Consider the following 17752-nt stretch of genomic DNA (forward strand, 5'->3'; position numbering starts at 1 on the left):
TCAGAGACACTGCCTGCCAGCAAGGAGGAGGCAACAGAGCAGGCAGTGGTGCACACCCCGTGCCAACGCTTCAGCCTGCTCCTCCAGCCCCATAAGTCACGGGTCGCCCAGGCACACAGGCACTCCACTCTGAAAACAGGCGAGCAACTGAGTGAACAGCTGGGGCAGAAAATACCAGCTTTCTTACACGAGAGAGAGGCAGCACTGCCACCAAGGAAATTGCTCAGCGTGCTGATTCAGACTAACGGAAGCAGGGCAAAGGTCTACTCCTGGTATCACCCTCCGGGCCGCAGGATGACACCCAGCTGCTCATCAGGGATGTAGCAAGGAGAAAATCTGGTGGCATCTCCAAGCCCACAGAGTAAGTCTGCATTCAGTTTCGACAACCCTGGAATAGAAAAACCAGCATTTCCTGCTAGATCTTTCAACACATATAAGGAAGTCCCTCATCAGCTCTTCCTGTGAGGTGCTTCTTAAAATAATTGTCACATCTGTAAAGCCTTTCCTGGACAAAAGGCTTCTGACCAGATCGCGTTTCAGGTACTTCTTGGTTCCTCCCTAACAGACGAGCAAAAACTCTCTCCAGGTTTTCTCCATAGAGTCAAAGTTTCTACCCCAAAACACCAAACCTCAAAACAAGCAAGCAAAGAAAAATAAGTGAATTCTGGACTGAGAAAGACTGGAAGAAGACCATGTGCATCTCTGTCCAGTGAATCTAAGACTTGACCAGCAGAAAAATGGCCCAGAGTCATCTCAACACAGACACTGAGAACACCCATGGGAAGCCTGCTACTGTCAATCAATCCTGAGCTGCAGGAAGTTTCCAGAGCTAACCAGGAAAAACTCTACTGCCAGTCCCTTACAAAGCCCTTGCCATGAGCCAGGCCCTGCACCGTCCTCTTTCCTACACCTTCACTTCCATCCTGACCGCAGCCCTAGGATGCACATGCCCAGCCTGGGCCTGTCTGCTCCCGAAGCCCAGGATCTAACGTACCACTACCCTTTACTAACAAAAACTAAACTAGCCTCTAAAGAAAGGAGTGTAACAAGAAAACTAGTTATGCTCTGACTAAATTAATATCACCCAATTTTGCCTGGGATTAATACTGGATCAGTTGTCAAAAAACAAGTAACAGTTTATGGTAACAGCGTAGGGGGATGGGTGGGAATAAAAACCCCTGTTCAGGGGTTTCAGGAATGTCATACTGGCCGTCCTTTAAGACCTCACGCACATGTTCTTTTCATTAAGCCTTCTCGGGCAGAAACAATATTTTCCTACTTAAAACTGTTTACGCTACTCTCCTGCTCTCCCAGGGCATCTGACTTTTTCACTTGTATTTTAGTTGTTCGTGCCAGTGACTTGCCTCCATCCTTTCCTCCACAAGCTCCTTGAAGGCAGGCTCTCCCACACGGGCCCAGCGATTTGCTCACAAGTAAGCCTGCTACTTGGTTTAGTTCGTAAAGACCGACCAAACACCAATTAAGTCCACCACAACGTGAACTCTCTTTGAAGAGGGTGAATCCTAAATAACGTTTATGTGATAAATCAAACATCATATGAAGACTCACTCCTCCTACAATTCATCACATATTTAAACACAACCACGTAAATACCTTTGACAACGAAGCTGCTGTTCCAGGTTTCACGAGTTTGCCTCCTGCAGATGCTGAAGAGCTGTTTTCGGGTTTCGTTTTGTCTGCTGCTTGCGCTTTGCTTATCCCAGACACCTTAGGCACTGAGCCAACACTCCTGCTTGTTTTCTTCATTCTGGGCTGCCTCTTCGTGATGCATTTACAAGCAAATCTGTGGAGATAAATGGCATTATACTGAGAACAAAACTGTAAGAAAGCTCTTTAAAAATTTGTTTTTGAAGGATCTTACCATGAACTAAATAGAAATGTTTGAAAGCTAGATGTCGCTACAGAAAATAAAGGATGAAAAATTCTTAGACTTATCAGAATGCACCCTGTTTTCAAGGCTTCCTTCTTGAACACTACTAACTTGAAATTATTTTCTACATTCTAGTTTTCTCAGTAAAAAGAATAACACACAGTACATTTAGTGAAGCAATAATCATCCTAGCACTTGAGAATGAGCCACTTTGCAGGTCTCTAAGGTGATCACACTTATCCAGCACAGTCCTAATTTCAAATATTTGTTGTGATATTTCCACATAAACCAGCAAAACAGCCCAGAAACTCCAACATTCAGGATCTAAATATATTTCCCAGTATATCTCTTTTATCAAGAGGAAGCATCAAAATGCCTTATAAGAACATAAGCCTCAATATTTGGTTCAGAAAGTAAGGGCACTCTTTTATACCCTTAAAACCATGACAGCAAACCTTTCGCCTAAGTGGAACAGACTCAATTTCAAGCTTAGAAGACCTGGAATAACACTGGCCACACACAAAACTACGGCCAGAAAAAACCTTCAACATACCTCTATTAGCTGAGCTAGAAAAGCAGTCTCTATAGTAGTATCATGTTTGGAAAGACACATTGGCCTGGTCTGGGTAAAGTAAATAATACAACTAACAAAAATGAAAGCCTACTGTGAACGTAAGGAAGTTTATGTACGATGACGCTGAGAAACTACACTGAGCACAAAAAAGAAGTTGGTCTATTTTAGGGAGATTTCTACACACTAATAAAAATAAAGAGAAACTTACAGAATAGCCTTTTGGAAAAGAAAAGGCTCGTTCCAATAGCTTCAATGAACACTTCACCTAGACTGTATTCGAATGCTCCAGATTTATCTTGCCTGACGTAACACAAACTGTACCAACTGGTTTGGTGGCAGAACAGTGAGACAGGGCAGAGGGGGCTCTGCTCCACCCTCACCGTGATAAAGCCTCGGAGCAAAAAGAACACTGTTTTTTTTTTTAACATCTTTATTGGGGTATAATTGCTTTACAATGGTGTGTTAGTTTCTGCTTTATAACAGAGTGAGTCAGTTATACATATATATATATGTTCCCATATCTCTTCCCTCTTTGTCTCCCTCCCTCCCACACTCCCTATCCCACCCCTCCAGACAGCCACAAAGAACCGAGCCGGTTTCCCTGTGCCATGCGGCTGCTTCCCACTGGCTATCTACCTTACGTTTGTTAGTATATATATGTCCATGTCTCTCTCTCGCCCTAACACACCTCACCCTTCCTGTTCTTGACACCAAGCAAAACACAGCGAGACCTCAGTCTCCTCTCCAGCCTTCTCCCAACTTCATGGTTCTTCCTTCCAGAAAATGCTGTACTTGGTGACAATCAAATCACCCGTCTGCTTGCCCTGAAGCCCTCTGCTTTCTACTTCCCTGTCCCATTGGAGCACTCAGCCCAGAGTTGGCACTCCCTCTAGTTTAGCTCCACCAAGCTGCTCCTTATAGGTTCCCAGAGGACACTGAAAATGACCAAGACAGACACGAGCGACTTCCGACAACACGTGCACCACAGTTATGCTGATCCCTGCCAACCGGCAACTTTGTGCTTTTCTACCTGTAAAATTAAGGAATTAGATTGGACCCATCACTAAGTTGATTTTGTAGAAAAATCAAGTTCCTAAGAACCTTTCCGTCAACCTCTCACTTTCCCTTTGTATTTATCTTTTTTCTAAGTCTCATATCTTGTAAATGGCTCCCCAAAGTTTCTTTCTTCTCTGCTCCAAATTCCATGCCTGCACTCCTTCCTACGCTACTCAGACCCTCTCCCATTCTCTGCCTACTCCTCCAGCTGCTGTCAAATTAACTTTTTCTAGACCAGCACAATCCAACAGAACTTACTGCAACTATGAAAATGTTCGGTATCCATCTGTGCTATCCGAAATACAGTAGCCACTAGCTACTTGTGGCTGCTGAGCACTTGAAATGTGGCTAGTGTGACTGAGGAACTAAAATTTAAATTTTAATCTTTTTAAATTTAAAGTTACATGGTGAAAACCATACTGGACAACGTAGTAGACTGTCCCTTTCCTGCTGCTGTCTCTGTCCCAGAGTTAAAACCTAATGAACTACCACTTCCCTCCCACTAGGGTGGCTATAATCAAAAAGATAGATGGTAACAAATGTTAGAGAGGATGTGGAATAACTGGAACCCTCAAGCACTGCTGGCACAAATGCAAAATGGTGCAGCCACTTTGGAAGATAGCCTGGCAGTTCCTCAAGTGGTTAAACACAGAGTTACTAGGACTTCCCTGGTGGCACAGTGGTTAAGAGTCCGCCTGCTGGGCTTCCCTGGTGGCTCAGTGGTTAAGAATCCGTCTGCCAATGCAGGGGACACTCAAGCCCTGGTCCAGGAAGATCCCACAGGCCGCGGAGCAACTAAGCCCATGTGCCACAACTACTGAGCCTATGCCCTAGAGCCTGTGAGCCACAACTACTGAGCCCTCGTGCCACAACTACCAAAGCCCACACGCCTAGAGCCCATGCTCTGCAACAAGAGAAGCCACTGCAATGAGGAGCCCACGCGACACAACTAAGAGTAGCCCCCACTTGCCACAACTAGAGAAAGCCCGCACGCAGCAACGAAGACCCAACGCAGCCAAAAATAAATAAATAAATATGTAAAAATATAATACAATAAAATAAATACGAATTTTGACACGTAACTGTTCAAGCCAGACTATACTAGGAATAAAACAGTCAGAAATGCACAGCTCTAAGCTGAATCACTGTGAATCTGACAGTTACAAACAGTGTTGACTTGGGCACGAGGTCCTGGCAACTCAGATACATGCCATCTCCATTGCACGCTCTCCAGAATGTGATTTTCTAAAAGGGGGAACCACGCTTGGTGTGATGGCTCATCTTATGTCAACCTGACTGAGCTGCAGGGCACCCACACATTTTGTCAAACAGTATTCTGGGTGTGAGGGTGTTTCTGATGGAGATTAATGATTGAATTCATACGCTGGGTGAAGCAGGTGTTCTCCCTAATGTGGGCGGGCCTCATCCAACTAATCGAAGACCTGAATAGAACAAAAAGGCTGGAGTCCGAGGGAACTCTTCCTGACTGACTTCTTGAGTTGGGATGTCAGTCTTTTCCTGGCTTTGGACTCCAACTCTCAGACTGGAACTTACGCTAGCGGCTCTCCGGGGGCCCCAGCGTACCAACTGCAGATCTTGGGACTCCTCAGCCCCCATATGCATGTGAGCCAACTCCTTATAATAAGGTTGGTTCCATCTCTCTGGAGAACCCTAATATACTTCATAGCTGAGAACAAAACAATTTCCCCTCAGTGTCTACAGTAACTACAGCCCTGGAAAATTCCATATATACCAAAAGGTATGTTAAAAAAATGCTTTCTTTGTGTAAGATGTAATAAGATTCTAGGCTCAGTCATAAACAGGTTTTTTTTCTATCCACATAAATTATTCAGCAAGATATTCCAAAGTTTTGCAGATCTCAGGATAAGTTTTCATTCTGCAGAACTGTCACTTCATTGAGTCTAGAATTCCAGGGCCCCTACCTATTAAATATCAAGTCTCCACTAACCATTGAGACAGTCAAAAAAGCTTCCGCAATTTTCTAAAATGACCCCTATTAAGGACAAGGATCCTCCAAAACAGGTGGTAATTCACCAGAGACCTTGGCCCCCCGCACCAGGTTAAGGAGCAGGAATCGTTGGCCCAGACCCTCCCTGGAGCCCCAGGCCTGGGAGAGATGCAGAGTGGAGGGAGAGGACAACACAGCATGCAGCACTTCCAGGGTCTGAAAGCTGCGAAAAGGAGTGCGATGGAAGTTAGCACTACACCTCCCCGGCCTGCATGAGGGTGTCACATAGGCACCCACCACAACCTCTAGTCCAGTGAAGTCAAGGTGTGTGTGGGGGGAATAAAAAGTAGCTCTCCTCACAAAAACAGGAGGGATGCTGTCTCTCTACATATGCTAAGAATAATCTCAAATAACAATAATCCAAGGAGTGTGTCACATGTATTTCTCAAATAATACTTCTTAAGATATTAAATATTTCTTAAAATAAAAACATCGAAATATATGCACTGCTCCCCAAATAGGAAAAGACACTGAAGGCCGCAAGCCCCTCCCACGGACAGGCATCATGCCCCAGCTGCGCCACACCCAGCACAGGTCCCTGAATCCCCACAGGTGGGCGCTGATGATGTAACTCTCCCTGGGTCAACCATTCTTTAGGGACAGTAGTCTCAATCCAAACCCCACACCCTGCCCGTCAATCCATATGGCCTCCAATGCAACCATACACAAGCACTTCCTCAGAAACCGGCATTTTTTATCTCAGTGAAGATTTCACAAGAGATGAACAAAATGTAACAACACTAAAATTATACTACTCAATCTGCCCCTTCTAGACTTACCTACTTGTCCTATCGGTCAGTGCTGGTACGCTTGACCAATATCTTTCATTTTGAAGGTGCTAATTACCATGTTCTTTAATATAAAATCTACCCTTTGGATAGATTTTAGAAAACTTATTACCAGGTCTAAATCAGTATGTATTATGTTACAGCTGTAAAAGTAAAAACCTTAGCTATAATCATATTCATTTATAGAGGGCTGCTCCTTTTTTATTTAAAATAATTGTTAGGCAAGGGCAGAGGCACAACTGCTCTCATTTACACAAATAAGCTTGCATTCAAGTGTGAAGGCTGCAGTCTGGGTGGCTGGACCTCTTACCAGGATGTCCCAGTACAGGATTTACAGCTCTAGGGGCCCTGCCTAAAGCTAATTACACAGCCGCAGCCACACAGGAAGCTTGAGTTTCCTTTACATGTATAGGGAGGTCACATAAGGAAAACAAAGGGCCATCTCTTACCTTCCACACATGGCAGGTAAAATACTATTTAAAATCAAACTACAGACTCTTAAAAATGGAAAATATCTTGGAGGCCCCTTATAGGAAACCCCACATGGAGCACCACTGACAAAAAATGGAGCATACTGACTACTAAGTTAGGAAGCAAGTCATTACTTGCTTAACAGTCACTGAACACTTATTTTGTGCCAAGACAAGCCAAATGCCAATTCTCTGGGAATCTAGTGAAACAAGGATAAATAAATAGACGGACATCCTAAGCTGATTAAGACAAAAATACCTACCTTCCAGGGGCTCACAGTCTAGGGGAAGAATGAGGTGCATAAGTGAACAGGTCTCCATCCTTGATGAACCTACTGCAAACATGAGGGACATACATGTACAAAGTATGGTGAGAGCAGGGGGACATCGTCCCTGGTTCTGCCCTTGCAGAACAGGGAGGGAGGTACAGGTCAGAGGTTTAAGAAAGCACGGGCCCCCTGAAGACCTGGGCCTGCTCAAACAGAAGCGTCACAGTGACGACCAGCGGGGAAGGGCTTCGGTCTGACACACAGCACTGAGGACTGAAGGCAGTGCCGCCCTGATTGGATGTGTCCTTCCTAAAGAGAAACCTGGTGCTGCAGAGGATGGACTGAAGGACACCATATGGGGGCTCGGGGAGAGGGGCCAGAAGGGCATCTCCTTCCCTGTAACTCCTTTCCTCTGACCTGAATCTGAGCGCCATACTCAAAAGTACCCTCAGCCCACAGCTCTCCCAGGATCTGAGGACCAGCACAGTGCTTTGATAAGTCTGCCCTTCCCCCACGTCGGTCTGAGAGTCTCCAGCCCCTACTCCAGACTTCGCACACCTGTGCCATTGGCACAGACGGGAGGAGGACCTGGTCTGCAAGCACAGCATCCAGCCGACTATTACTTTCTCCATCTAGACACTGAACTTCTCAACTTAATCTAAGAAAAAACCCCGTTTGGCCAGGAGCTACCAGAGGCTCCTCCTGAGTTCACGGTTACCTAACACTACAAAGCCTCTTTCACACAAACTGCTGCTAAGCTGCTTTTCTCTCAAACACACAGAAACGTTAAAGAAACTGAACAGTAAACACTCCACTTTTCTCCGTTTCATAGCTGTGCAATTTATATTCTGAAAAAGTTTACACCTGTATCTGTTAAAATTACCATTTGGTCAAATTCAGCTTAAGGTCCAGCCTTTGAGATATTTTTAAATTTTGACTTCAATTTGAAACCCATTAGTTCTTCTCTAAAAAGCACTGTCTTCAATCTTAAGTCACTTGTCCAACCAGGAGCCTCACCTACAATAAAAGGCTGAATTCTAAGGAATCTCAAAGGTACCTCCTGACTCCAAAATCCTTCTAATACACCTCACGCAGCTGATGGTGATGTTACAGGTAGAGAACAGAGCGGTGAACAGGCTCTGCGATGTGTCACCACACCCCCACCCGACCCCGGGCCTCAGAACAGCAGCACAGCACTGAACTTCAAGTCAGGAGAGCTGGGTTCACACTCCAGCTTTGCCACACAAGCTGTGACTGCAGGCAAATCACTTCATCACTTCGTATGTTTGCAAATGTTTCCTCTCCTATAAAGAGGAGTTGATAAAACCTAATTTATAGTTATTGTACAAAATAACATGTGTAGACCAAGAAAGAGAACAAAAATCCCAACACACTCATTCCAGAAGTTTTTTCACCAGGGCTCAAAGGTCAGAAAAATGGTGCAACAATCCAAGATCAGGGATGGCAATTTCTTTCAGTGATTCAGAAACTCCACCCTCCCCAACCATCCACCCATGAAAAACACACGAATCAAGTTTCAGAAATAATGCCAAAAGGACCTTAAGAATTTATCTTAACTGTCATTATATTGCAATAAGAAGGCTCCTCCCTGAGCGGAGGAGAACACAGATTGTCCTGGAAGCCACGAAGGAGCTCTGAGGCCATCCCTCACCAAGAAGCACCTTCAGCCCTGGCAAAGTGCGGGACAGGAGCCCTTGGTGTTAACTACAGGGGTGGTCCCTAATCCTCCCACCTGTAGACACACAAGAATCCTGATGGGTCACCACTTCTTCCTTTGAACTCCTCTATGCACCTCCTATTCACCTCCAAGTAGAATCATTTGTCCCCTCTGTTACACTAAATGTATTGCTATTTAAAACTATTTAAATGGAATTGTGGGGACTTCCCTGGCGGTCCAGTGGTTAAGACTCTGGGCTTCCACTGCAGGGGGCACAGGTTGATCCCTGATCCTCAGGGAACTGAGATCCCACATGCTGGGTGGAGCAGCCAGGAAAAAAAAAAAAAGGAATTGTTATTTAATTGATAACTTTTAAATCCACTGTGCTTATTTACAGTATCTGGAGACTGCCCCACCCACCATGTCTGTTCAAATCTGTATCCCTCGGCAAGTTACTTAACCTCTCTCTGAAATCTCAGTTTCCTCATATGTAAAGTGGGCTGGTAATAATACTACCTTCCTTATAAGGATTTTGGGAGGATTAAATGAAATAATGAACCTAAAGTGCTTAGCAGGGTGGCCCACAGTAATGATGGCATAAATGTGAGCTATCGTAATCTATAACAACACACTGCATGCCCCAAGTATGACTAATGCCTTATTAAAATAAAAGCAGCAACTCAAAAGACACTCTGTCAGACAAACCGTTCATAAGGAATGACTAAAGATTATTTTTACTCACTACTTCATTAAATTATACACTGTGGCACACAGATATCAACAAACAACACTTGCTTCTGGTTCTTTCCCACTGAAAATTACATATCAGGAAACACTGAAAATATATGGTAGGGAGTTCCCTGGAACGCTAATCAGGAGACCCGGATTGTGGTCTCAGGCCTGGCATGCCTCCATGACCCCGAGCAAGTCATGCTAACTCTGTGAGCCTTGTTTATAGGCGAGGAGGATGGATTAGGATCACTCAAAAATTCAAATATTCTATTTCACAATTTATACTTCAAGAACCAGGAATGAAAACTTTTTTAAAAAAGGAAATTGCTTATTAGCTATGATGTTTTTATGTTTTTATGTTATATATTGATAATATCCCACTAAAATTCAAAAAAAGGTTTCAACCCAAGCAACCTAAATACATTTATCTCTTATTTCACAAACTCCATATTCAAAACGTAGGGATCATATTAAAATTTTAAATTAAGAAGAGACTAAAACACTGAGAAGGAATCACACTGTCAAGGGAAAACTGAAATTTAGCAAACTAAATTGGAGAGTGGGGCTTCCCTGGTGGCACAGTGGTTAAGAATCCACCTCCCAATGCAGGGGACATGGGTTTGAGCCCTGGTCCGGGAAGATCCCACATGCTTCGGAGCAACTAAGCCCATGCGCCACAACTACTGAACCGCGTGCCACAACTACTGAAGCCCACGCGCCTAGAGCCCGTGCTCCACAACAAGAGAAGCCACCACAATGAGAAGGCTGCACACCTCAACGAAGAGTAGCCTCCGCTTGCTGCAACTAGAGAAAGCCTGTGCACAGCAACAAAGACCCAACACAGCCAAAAATAAATAAAATAAATTAATTAAAATAAATAAATAAATAAGAGTCTGTAAGTAAAAGTTGCTACTAAATGAATCAAAACCAATAACCAATTGATAAAATCATGACTTCTACAAAACCAAACAAAACGTTGAAGAGAAATTCAATGAGAAATGTTTTAATTAAATAAATCATAATGCAATAGACTTCTTATACTGAATTCCTCAACATATACATTTTTTTTTAACTTTCTTATTGTGAATTGCAACACACAACCAGAAAGTGCGTTTAAAGGTGTACATTTTAAAGACAGACTTGGAGTGGACTCAACTGAAAAAGGCAAGGCTTACTCAGACAAAAGCCTGAGCTTTGCCAGGTCAAAACACTGCACATGATCAAGTGGGAGTGTATTCAAGGTGCAAGAGACAGAGACATGAAGGAGAGGGGCCAGGGAGATGCCTTCAGGCATGTGATTCTGTGCTTAGCCTGAATCTAAATACAAAAGTCCATTACTGCTCAAAATACTTCCATGCTTACTGACTAAGGAGCTTACTGGCAATTTTTAAAAGCTTATTTTTTATGTCCATTTTTAAATGAAGTATAGTTGCTGTACAACATTATTTAAGTTACAGACGTACAATAGTGATTCACAATTTTTAAAGGTTATACTCCATTTATACTTATAAAATATTGGTTAGGGCTTCCCTGGTGGCGCAGTGGTTGAGAGTCCGCCTGCCGATGCAGGGGACACGGGTTCGTGCCCTGGTCCGGGAAGATCCCACATGCCGCGGAGCGGCTGGGCCCGTGAGGCATGGCCGCTGAGCCTGCGCGTCTGGAGCCTGTGCTCCGCAACGGGAGAGGCCATAGCAGTGAGAGGCCCGCGTACCGCAAAAAAAAAAAAAAAAAACAAAATTGGCTATACTTCCCATGTTGCACAATATATCCTTGCAGCTTACTTTATACCTAACAGTTTGTACCTCTTACCCCCGCTACCCCATATTGTCCCTCCCCCATCCCTCTCCCCACTGCTAATCAGTGCTTTGTTCTCTATTATCTGTGTCTTTTAAATGTTTATTTTTTATTATAACATGATGTCTTCTCATTTTTAAGACAGATTTTACTTCATGCCTAAAATTAGGGTGTGATCATCAACTAATGTGCACATTTAATATGGTGGTTCTACCTGCTCCCAGAAGCCAATGATGCAAACTCCGGCACTGAGGAAAGGCGGCCTTCAGCGGGACCTCTCCTCCACGTCCACCTCCAGCCCCAAGTGTGCACTCCCCTCCAAACGCCCTTGCGGCCACAGAAGAAGGAAAAGGAAAAAGCAGTTCCTCTCCAACTTCCACCCCTTCCCCTCACAGCTACCTCCTCTCTGCCTGGCAACGCTGGGTGAAGGGAGCCTGGGGGCGAATCTACAGGAGAAAGTGCCCAAGTGGACACTGAAGTAGGCCAGAAGGAGGAGATGGCAAGCAGGGCCGACACAGCTCCAAGTGGAAGGACGGGGCAAAGTCAGACCTCACTGGAATGGGATAAAAAGTTGAGTAGGAGATGAAGGAAGAACGTTTCAAAAATTTGGCTTTGTGAAGGGCACAGAGTCAGAGGGTGATGAGGAGGGTGAGACACTTTGCTGATGTTGCTATTGTGTAAATGCCAGAGCAAGCTGCCTGGGGGAGGGCGGTGCTGCCCAGCACCAGCACATTTGATTCGAAACCACCCTACGTGCCTGGAAAGGAGGAAGAAACTGAGGCTACAGAAGTAAGGAGTTTGCCCAAAGTCTGAACTCTTTTCACTAAACCACAACTACTGATAGACAGGATACTAGAAAAAAAGAGTTAATTATCAGCAACAAAAATCCAAAAGCGCAATTCTATTTCCCACAGAAAAACCCACTCATACTAATTTATGGTTTCTATTACTCTGCAAGATTTAACACAAGGAAATATTTAGAAACAACTAGAAGCTCCCTGCATTTTTCAAACTTAGAACCGTAAGTCTTCTCCTTCTTACTGCTTTGAAAAAAATAACAACAACAACGAAAAAACCCTTATCTTATACTAGGACCTCTTTAGATCCATTTCTGGAGATCTTTTTAATACAAGGCGCTAGAAGGCCGTTAAACTACTGCTGATACTTAACATTCCAGACAAGTGACAAGGCTGGAAAAGGACAGCCTAAAAGAATTTCTGGCTATAGTACACAAATGGTTTTTCCAGATTTAGTCCAAAACAAATTGGTTCCCAAAGTTAAAACTCCCAGAATGCAAGAAATTTTGAGTCTCCTCTCCCTCTTCAGCCATATTTACAAAAAGAAAATGTTTATTCATGACCCCTTTAAACCATGGCTTTATGCTCAGATTTCTGGCAGGCAGTTACAAAATTGCACAATACTGTATTCATAAAATTAACTGTCAGCCATATTTTTAATTGAAAATATCAATTCAATATATTTGTACATTTATAACAAACTGTGATCTGAAATACAAAATGAAACATTTTCTTTTATTTTACTAATCATTCAAATGTAACAATGTAATAAACCCTTTAATAATAAGCTAAAAATTTTAGATTTGAGAAATGTTTTGCCAATGGCACAAAGAAAGTCTTTCCAAACTAAACAAGTTAAAATAGATTAGAATTTGAATTCAGTTTAATAAAAACTGAAATCTTTTTTCAATAAGCACTTCACTGATTAGATAACATGAAAAGCAATAAAAATTACTAAGGAGTACTTTTTTCTTCTATCTACTGAGTATAAGGTAGTGGTCTCAACAGTGGGTAATTCTGCCCTCTAGGGGACATTTGGCACTGCCAGTAGACATTTTTGGTTGTCACAACTGGGTGAGAGGCCAGGGATGCTGCTAAACATCCTACAATGCACTGGATACTCCTCGCAACAAAGAACTATAGGGTCCCCAAAATCAATAGTGTCAAGGCTGAAAAACTCTGGCATGAAAAGATTGGTTTAAACCGAGGAGGGAAGGGAGATGTTCATCTTTCTGCAGCAGACTATAAATACAGTCTCATCTGCACAGACATTGTGTTGAGCTGAGAAAGCCAACTCAACAGAATTGACTGAAAGAGCAGGGAACGTGTATGACATGGGGCCTATTACACCCTTGATTTCCATCCACATTTTCTAGGAAAGGACAGACAGCTCAAAGAAGGCTCTCTCTGATCTCCCAGAATGAAATGTAAGGAGAGTCACAGGGACTCACTGCTGACCTGCACCTCCTTCTGTGGTGTCCTAGCTGGCTGCCTGTCAGACCGACAATCCCAAATGGATGGTGAAACTCCACTGTTCTCCAGTCCATCTGAAACCTCACTGGCAAGAGGGAAAGCAGGGAACTAAACCCTGAGGGCCCCCTGCATGCCAAGCACTGTGCTGGGGATACCACACACACAGCATTTCATTCAATCCTCCTTCACCTTGAGAGGTAAGGATGACCTCAGGGCAACCATGAAAAGGATCACCTGAGCCTCCCACAGCTGGCCGACGCCAAGGGTAGGGGTCTGAACAGGTCTGACTCCAGATGTCCCACGACGGCACCACAGCAGGATAGCTCCCTAGGCTGTCTTCCTCAATCTCAGGTGCGGCCTGCACAGTGAGACACTGAGCCACGGTAGAGACTCGTCCCGGCCCCCGAACGCAGGTCTTGGCTGACACCATCCCCTCGTCTCCGTGCCCACCACCCCTGCCAGCCCTGCTCCAGCTCCTTCTGTGTCAGGGAAGAATCACAACCTGGCGACCCAAATCCCGCTGCCCCCCAACCACCTCTCCAGGCGCCCGCCTACCTGCCTCAGGCCAAACGCCCCGCTCCCACCCTCTCCTCACCCCTTGTCTGACGCAGGCCAAACGCCCCGCTCCCACCCTCTCCCCACCCCTTGTCTGACGCAGCCACGCTCTTTCCAACACCTACACTTCCACTCGGCCATCCCGCCCCAAGAGCCCCTTACGGTCTTCTCCCACATCACGCCAAGACTCTGCTCCAGGCACTGTGACCACAGCACCCATCTCACTGTATTTCATCCCAGCAACATTTGAGACACACTTAGACTAAAAAATATTCATTCTTTACCCTAAATTAAAATGTACGTGGGCATCCTGTATCTTACCTGGCAACCCTAGGCCCTGCACACAGACCGGCCAACAGGGAGGAAAGGGCAGCGCCAGGAGAGGAGGGAGCAGAACACGGGGACGAGACACAAGGTGAACCGGGACGAGAACGATGGGCAGAAGCTACACAGAGAACGGCAAGAATATTAAGCCCGAACCACAGAGCTCGACAGTCAGTCCTCCACAAAACAGCCCGATCCAGAACTCCAAAGCCACTCTTTGGGGGGAGAACTTCTACTCACTTATCAGTGGCAGGATGAGGAAAACAGAGGAAAACCATGCCAAGCACTTCCTTCTGAGTTCCAGATGTCATGGTGCACCCATCCCTGTGAAAATGTGAGACTCACCATATAACTCAATTACACTGACTTTGCTGTTGCCAATTTAGTATCATGCTGTCTGTCTTTACTGCGTGAGTAATGTATTACAAAGTCCAAGCACCGAACTTAATTACGTGTCAGAATTTCAATACAATGCAAACAACAGGGTATCAAGAAAATAGAATGTGTAAAATAAATGTTTCTTCCTAATGCTTCATTCTAATTTTTAACAAGTAAAATGTCAGAACGATGTTACCTGATTTAGCAAACTCTGAGCTTCAGTGACAGGTTACTAGTAACATATTAAGAGTAATAGGGCTTCCCTGGTGGCGCAGTGGTTAAGAATCCGCCTGCCAATGCAGGGGACATGGGTTTGAGCCCTGGTCCAGGAAGATCCCACATGCCGCGGAGCAACTAAGCCCGTGCGCCACAACTACTGAGCCTGCACTCCAGAGCCCGCGAGCCACAACTCCTGAAGCCCGGGCACCTAGAGCCCGTGCTCTGCAACAAAGGAAGCCACCGCAGTGAGAAGCCCGCACACCACAACCAAGAGTAGCCCCCGCTCACTGCAACTAGAGAAAGCCCACGCACAGCAACAAAGACTCAACGCAGCCAAAAATAAATAAATTAAATAAATAAATTTAAAAAAAAAAAAGAGTAATGGAGACTTCCCTGGTGGTTCAATGGAAGGTGGTCCAGTGGTCCACCTTCCAATGCAGGGGATATGGGTTGGATCCCTGGTCTGGAAACTAAGATCCCACATGCCACCAGGCAACTAAGCCCGTGGGCCCCAACTAGAGAACTTGCGCACCACAGCTAGAGAGCCTGCGTGATGCAAACTACAAAGCCCATGTGCTCTGGAACCTGCGCACCACAGCTAGAGAAGAGAAAACTCCCACGCCACAACTAGAGAGAAGCTCATGTGCAGCAACAAAGAGATCCCACATGCGTCAACGAAGATCCCACATGCTGCAACTAAGACCCAACGCAGCCAAAATTAATGAATTAATTAATTAAAAATCTTAAAAAAAAAGAATAATAGACTCTCATACAAACAGTACAGCAGCTCACTCCAAACTCAGCAGATGGGAGTCTTCAGATTCTAATCCTTCAAAACTATTTCTTAGGTTTAAAATATTACCCCCAAAATTACCAAATCCTGTCTCTGAGAACACTGCTTACCTATTCTGATTTACTACAAATGAGTAATTTAACTATTTCAGCTTTAAAAACAACCATCTGGGATTCCCTGGTGGCTCAGTGGTTAAGAATCCGCCTGCCAATGCAGGGGACATGGGTTCGAGCCCTGGCCCGGGAAGATCCCACATGCCATGGAGAAACTAAGCCCGTGCGCCACAACTACCGAGCCTGTGCTCTAGAGCCCGTGACCCACAACTACTGAGCCCGCCTGCCACAACTATTGAAGCCCACGCGTCCCTAGAGCCCATGCTCTGCAACAAGAGAAGCCACTGCAATGAGAAGCCCACACACCGCAACGAAGAGTAGACCCCACTCGCCGCAACTAGAGAAAGCCCATGCGGAGCAACGAAGACCCAATGCAGCCATTAATTAATTAATTAATTAATTGAAAAAGAAAAAAAGACACAATGCAGGCAAAAATAAATTGAAACAAACAAACAAACAACCATCCCTTCTAAGGACTTCAAAACAAACAGATTTTTATAAGAGAGAGAAGAGCAGCATTGTTCTGGGCCATAACACTAAACAGAGAGCACGGTGCCAGAAGGCAGATCTCCAACTAGCAGCCTGGGACACTGCGGCTGTGCACTCAGGAATTCACAGTCTAGTGGAAAGAACCCAGATTATTCCGGCAGAACCTGGTTCAAGTGCCAGCTCCACCACTTACTTGTTATGTGGCTCTGGGCATGTTACTCACGTCCAAACTTCAGTCCTTGCACCTCTAGGTGGAGGCTAAGAGCTCCTACACAGGGCTGCTACAGGAACCACACCAAACAGCACACTGCTGTCCTCCCTACATCACAGAGGTGAATTCCCTGTACCCTAACTTCTTACTTCTTCTTTCCAACTCCTCACAGTACCAGCAGAAAAGAAGGGCTCTCTCGCCCCAGGACAATCCCCAGGGCTGTTCTGCTCCGCTCCATCTTCCAGACAACTAAAAACTCCACGGTCCACTCCAGGTGTGTGCCACCCCCTCTGGGGCCTAACCACTGCTGCTGTCACCCCGTGGGGTCTAACTCAGCAAGGCCTTCCTTTGCCTTCCTCATTCAGTGGGTCACTAACTTGGACTTGCCCTTCCTCTGTCCCTGGTGTCCAGCCCTCTCCTCACTCGCTCCCTTGCCCAGTGTGAGTCTCCCCACTGGCCTTTCATCACACCTCCTGACTGACACACATCTCCCTCTGAACCTTTCTGCATGCTTTCAATCCCTTCTATCCTTCCATCTTTCTTCTTTTTGAATTGTTGCTTTTTGTGTGTGTGTGTGTGTGGTACACGGGCCTCTTACTGTTGTGGCCTCTCCCATTTCGGAGCCCAGGCTCCGGACGCACAGGCTCAGCGGCCATGGCTCACAGGCCCAGCCGCTCCACGGCATGTGGGATCCTCCCAGACCGGGGCACGAACCCGTGTCCCCTGCATCGGCAGGCGGACTCTCAACCACTGCGCCACCAGGGAAGCCCCGAATTGTTGCTTTTTTAAGATGAGATAAAGGTATTGTGGATTTTTGTAAAAGATTCTTTATTAATTAAATTAGAAAATAACAGAAAAAACTCTGGGCCTGGCTTCCCAGGCCCTCTAATCAGTCCTCTCTGCTTCCTGTTTCCCTATGACCGAGGACAGACAGCAAACTACAGTCCATGGGCCAAATCCAGCTCATCACTTGTTTTTGTACAGTCCACAAACTAAGAATATCTCTTGCACTTTTTTTTTTTTTTTTTTTTTTTGTACGTGGGCCTCTCACTGTTGTGGCCTCTCCCATTGCAGAGCACAGGCTCCGGATGCACAGGCTCAGTGGCCATGGCTCACAGG

General features: G+C 45.3%; 1 protein-coding gene across 3 annotated transcripts in view; it reads right to left on the reverse strand.

Moving 5' to 3' along the window:
* Nucleotides 1–17752, reverse strand: part of SPECC1L (sperm antigen with calponin homology and coiled-coil domains 1 like) — a 121821-nt gene that overhangs the window by 91366 nt on the left and 12703 nt on the right. For 2 of the 3 annotated variants that reach the window (XM_007451041.1, XM_007451040.1), the window contains exon 2: nucleotides 1615–1804. In XM_007451041.1, coding sequence (XP_007451103.1) covers nucleotides 1615–1767 — 153 coding nt within the window. In that variant the 5' untranslated portion in view covers nucleotides 1768–1804. Of the gene's footprint in view, nucleotides 1–1614; nucleotides 1807–17752 lie in introns of those variants that run through there. The other variant, XM_007451042.1, reaches the window with a different exon arrangement.

Source organism: Lipotes vexillifer, unplaced genomic scaffold (assembly GCF_000442215.2).
Source record: "Lipotes vexillifer unplaced genomic scaffold, Lipotes_vexillifer_v1.1 scaffold1783, whole genome shotgun sequence".
In the NCBI taxonomy this organism is placed as follows: Eukaryota; Metazoa; Chordata; class Mammalia; order Artiodactyla; family Lipotidae; genus Lipotes; species Lipotes vexillifer.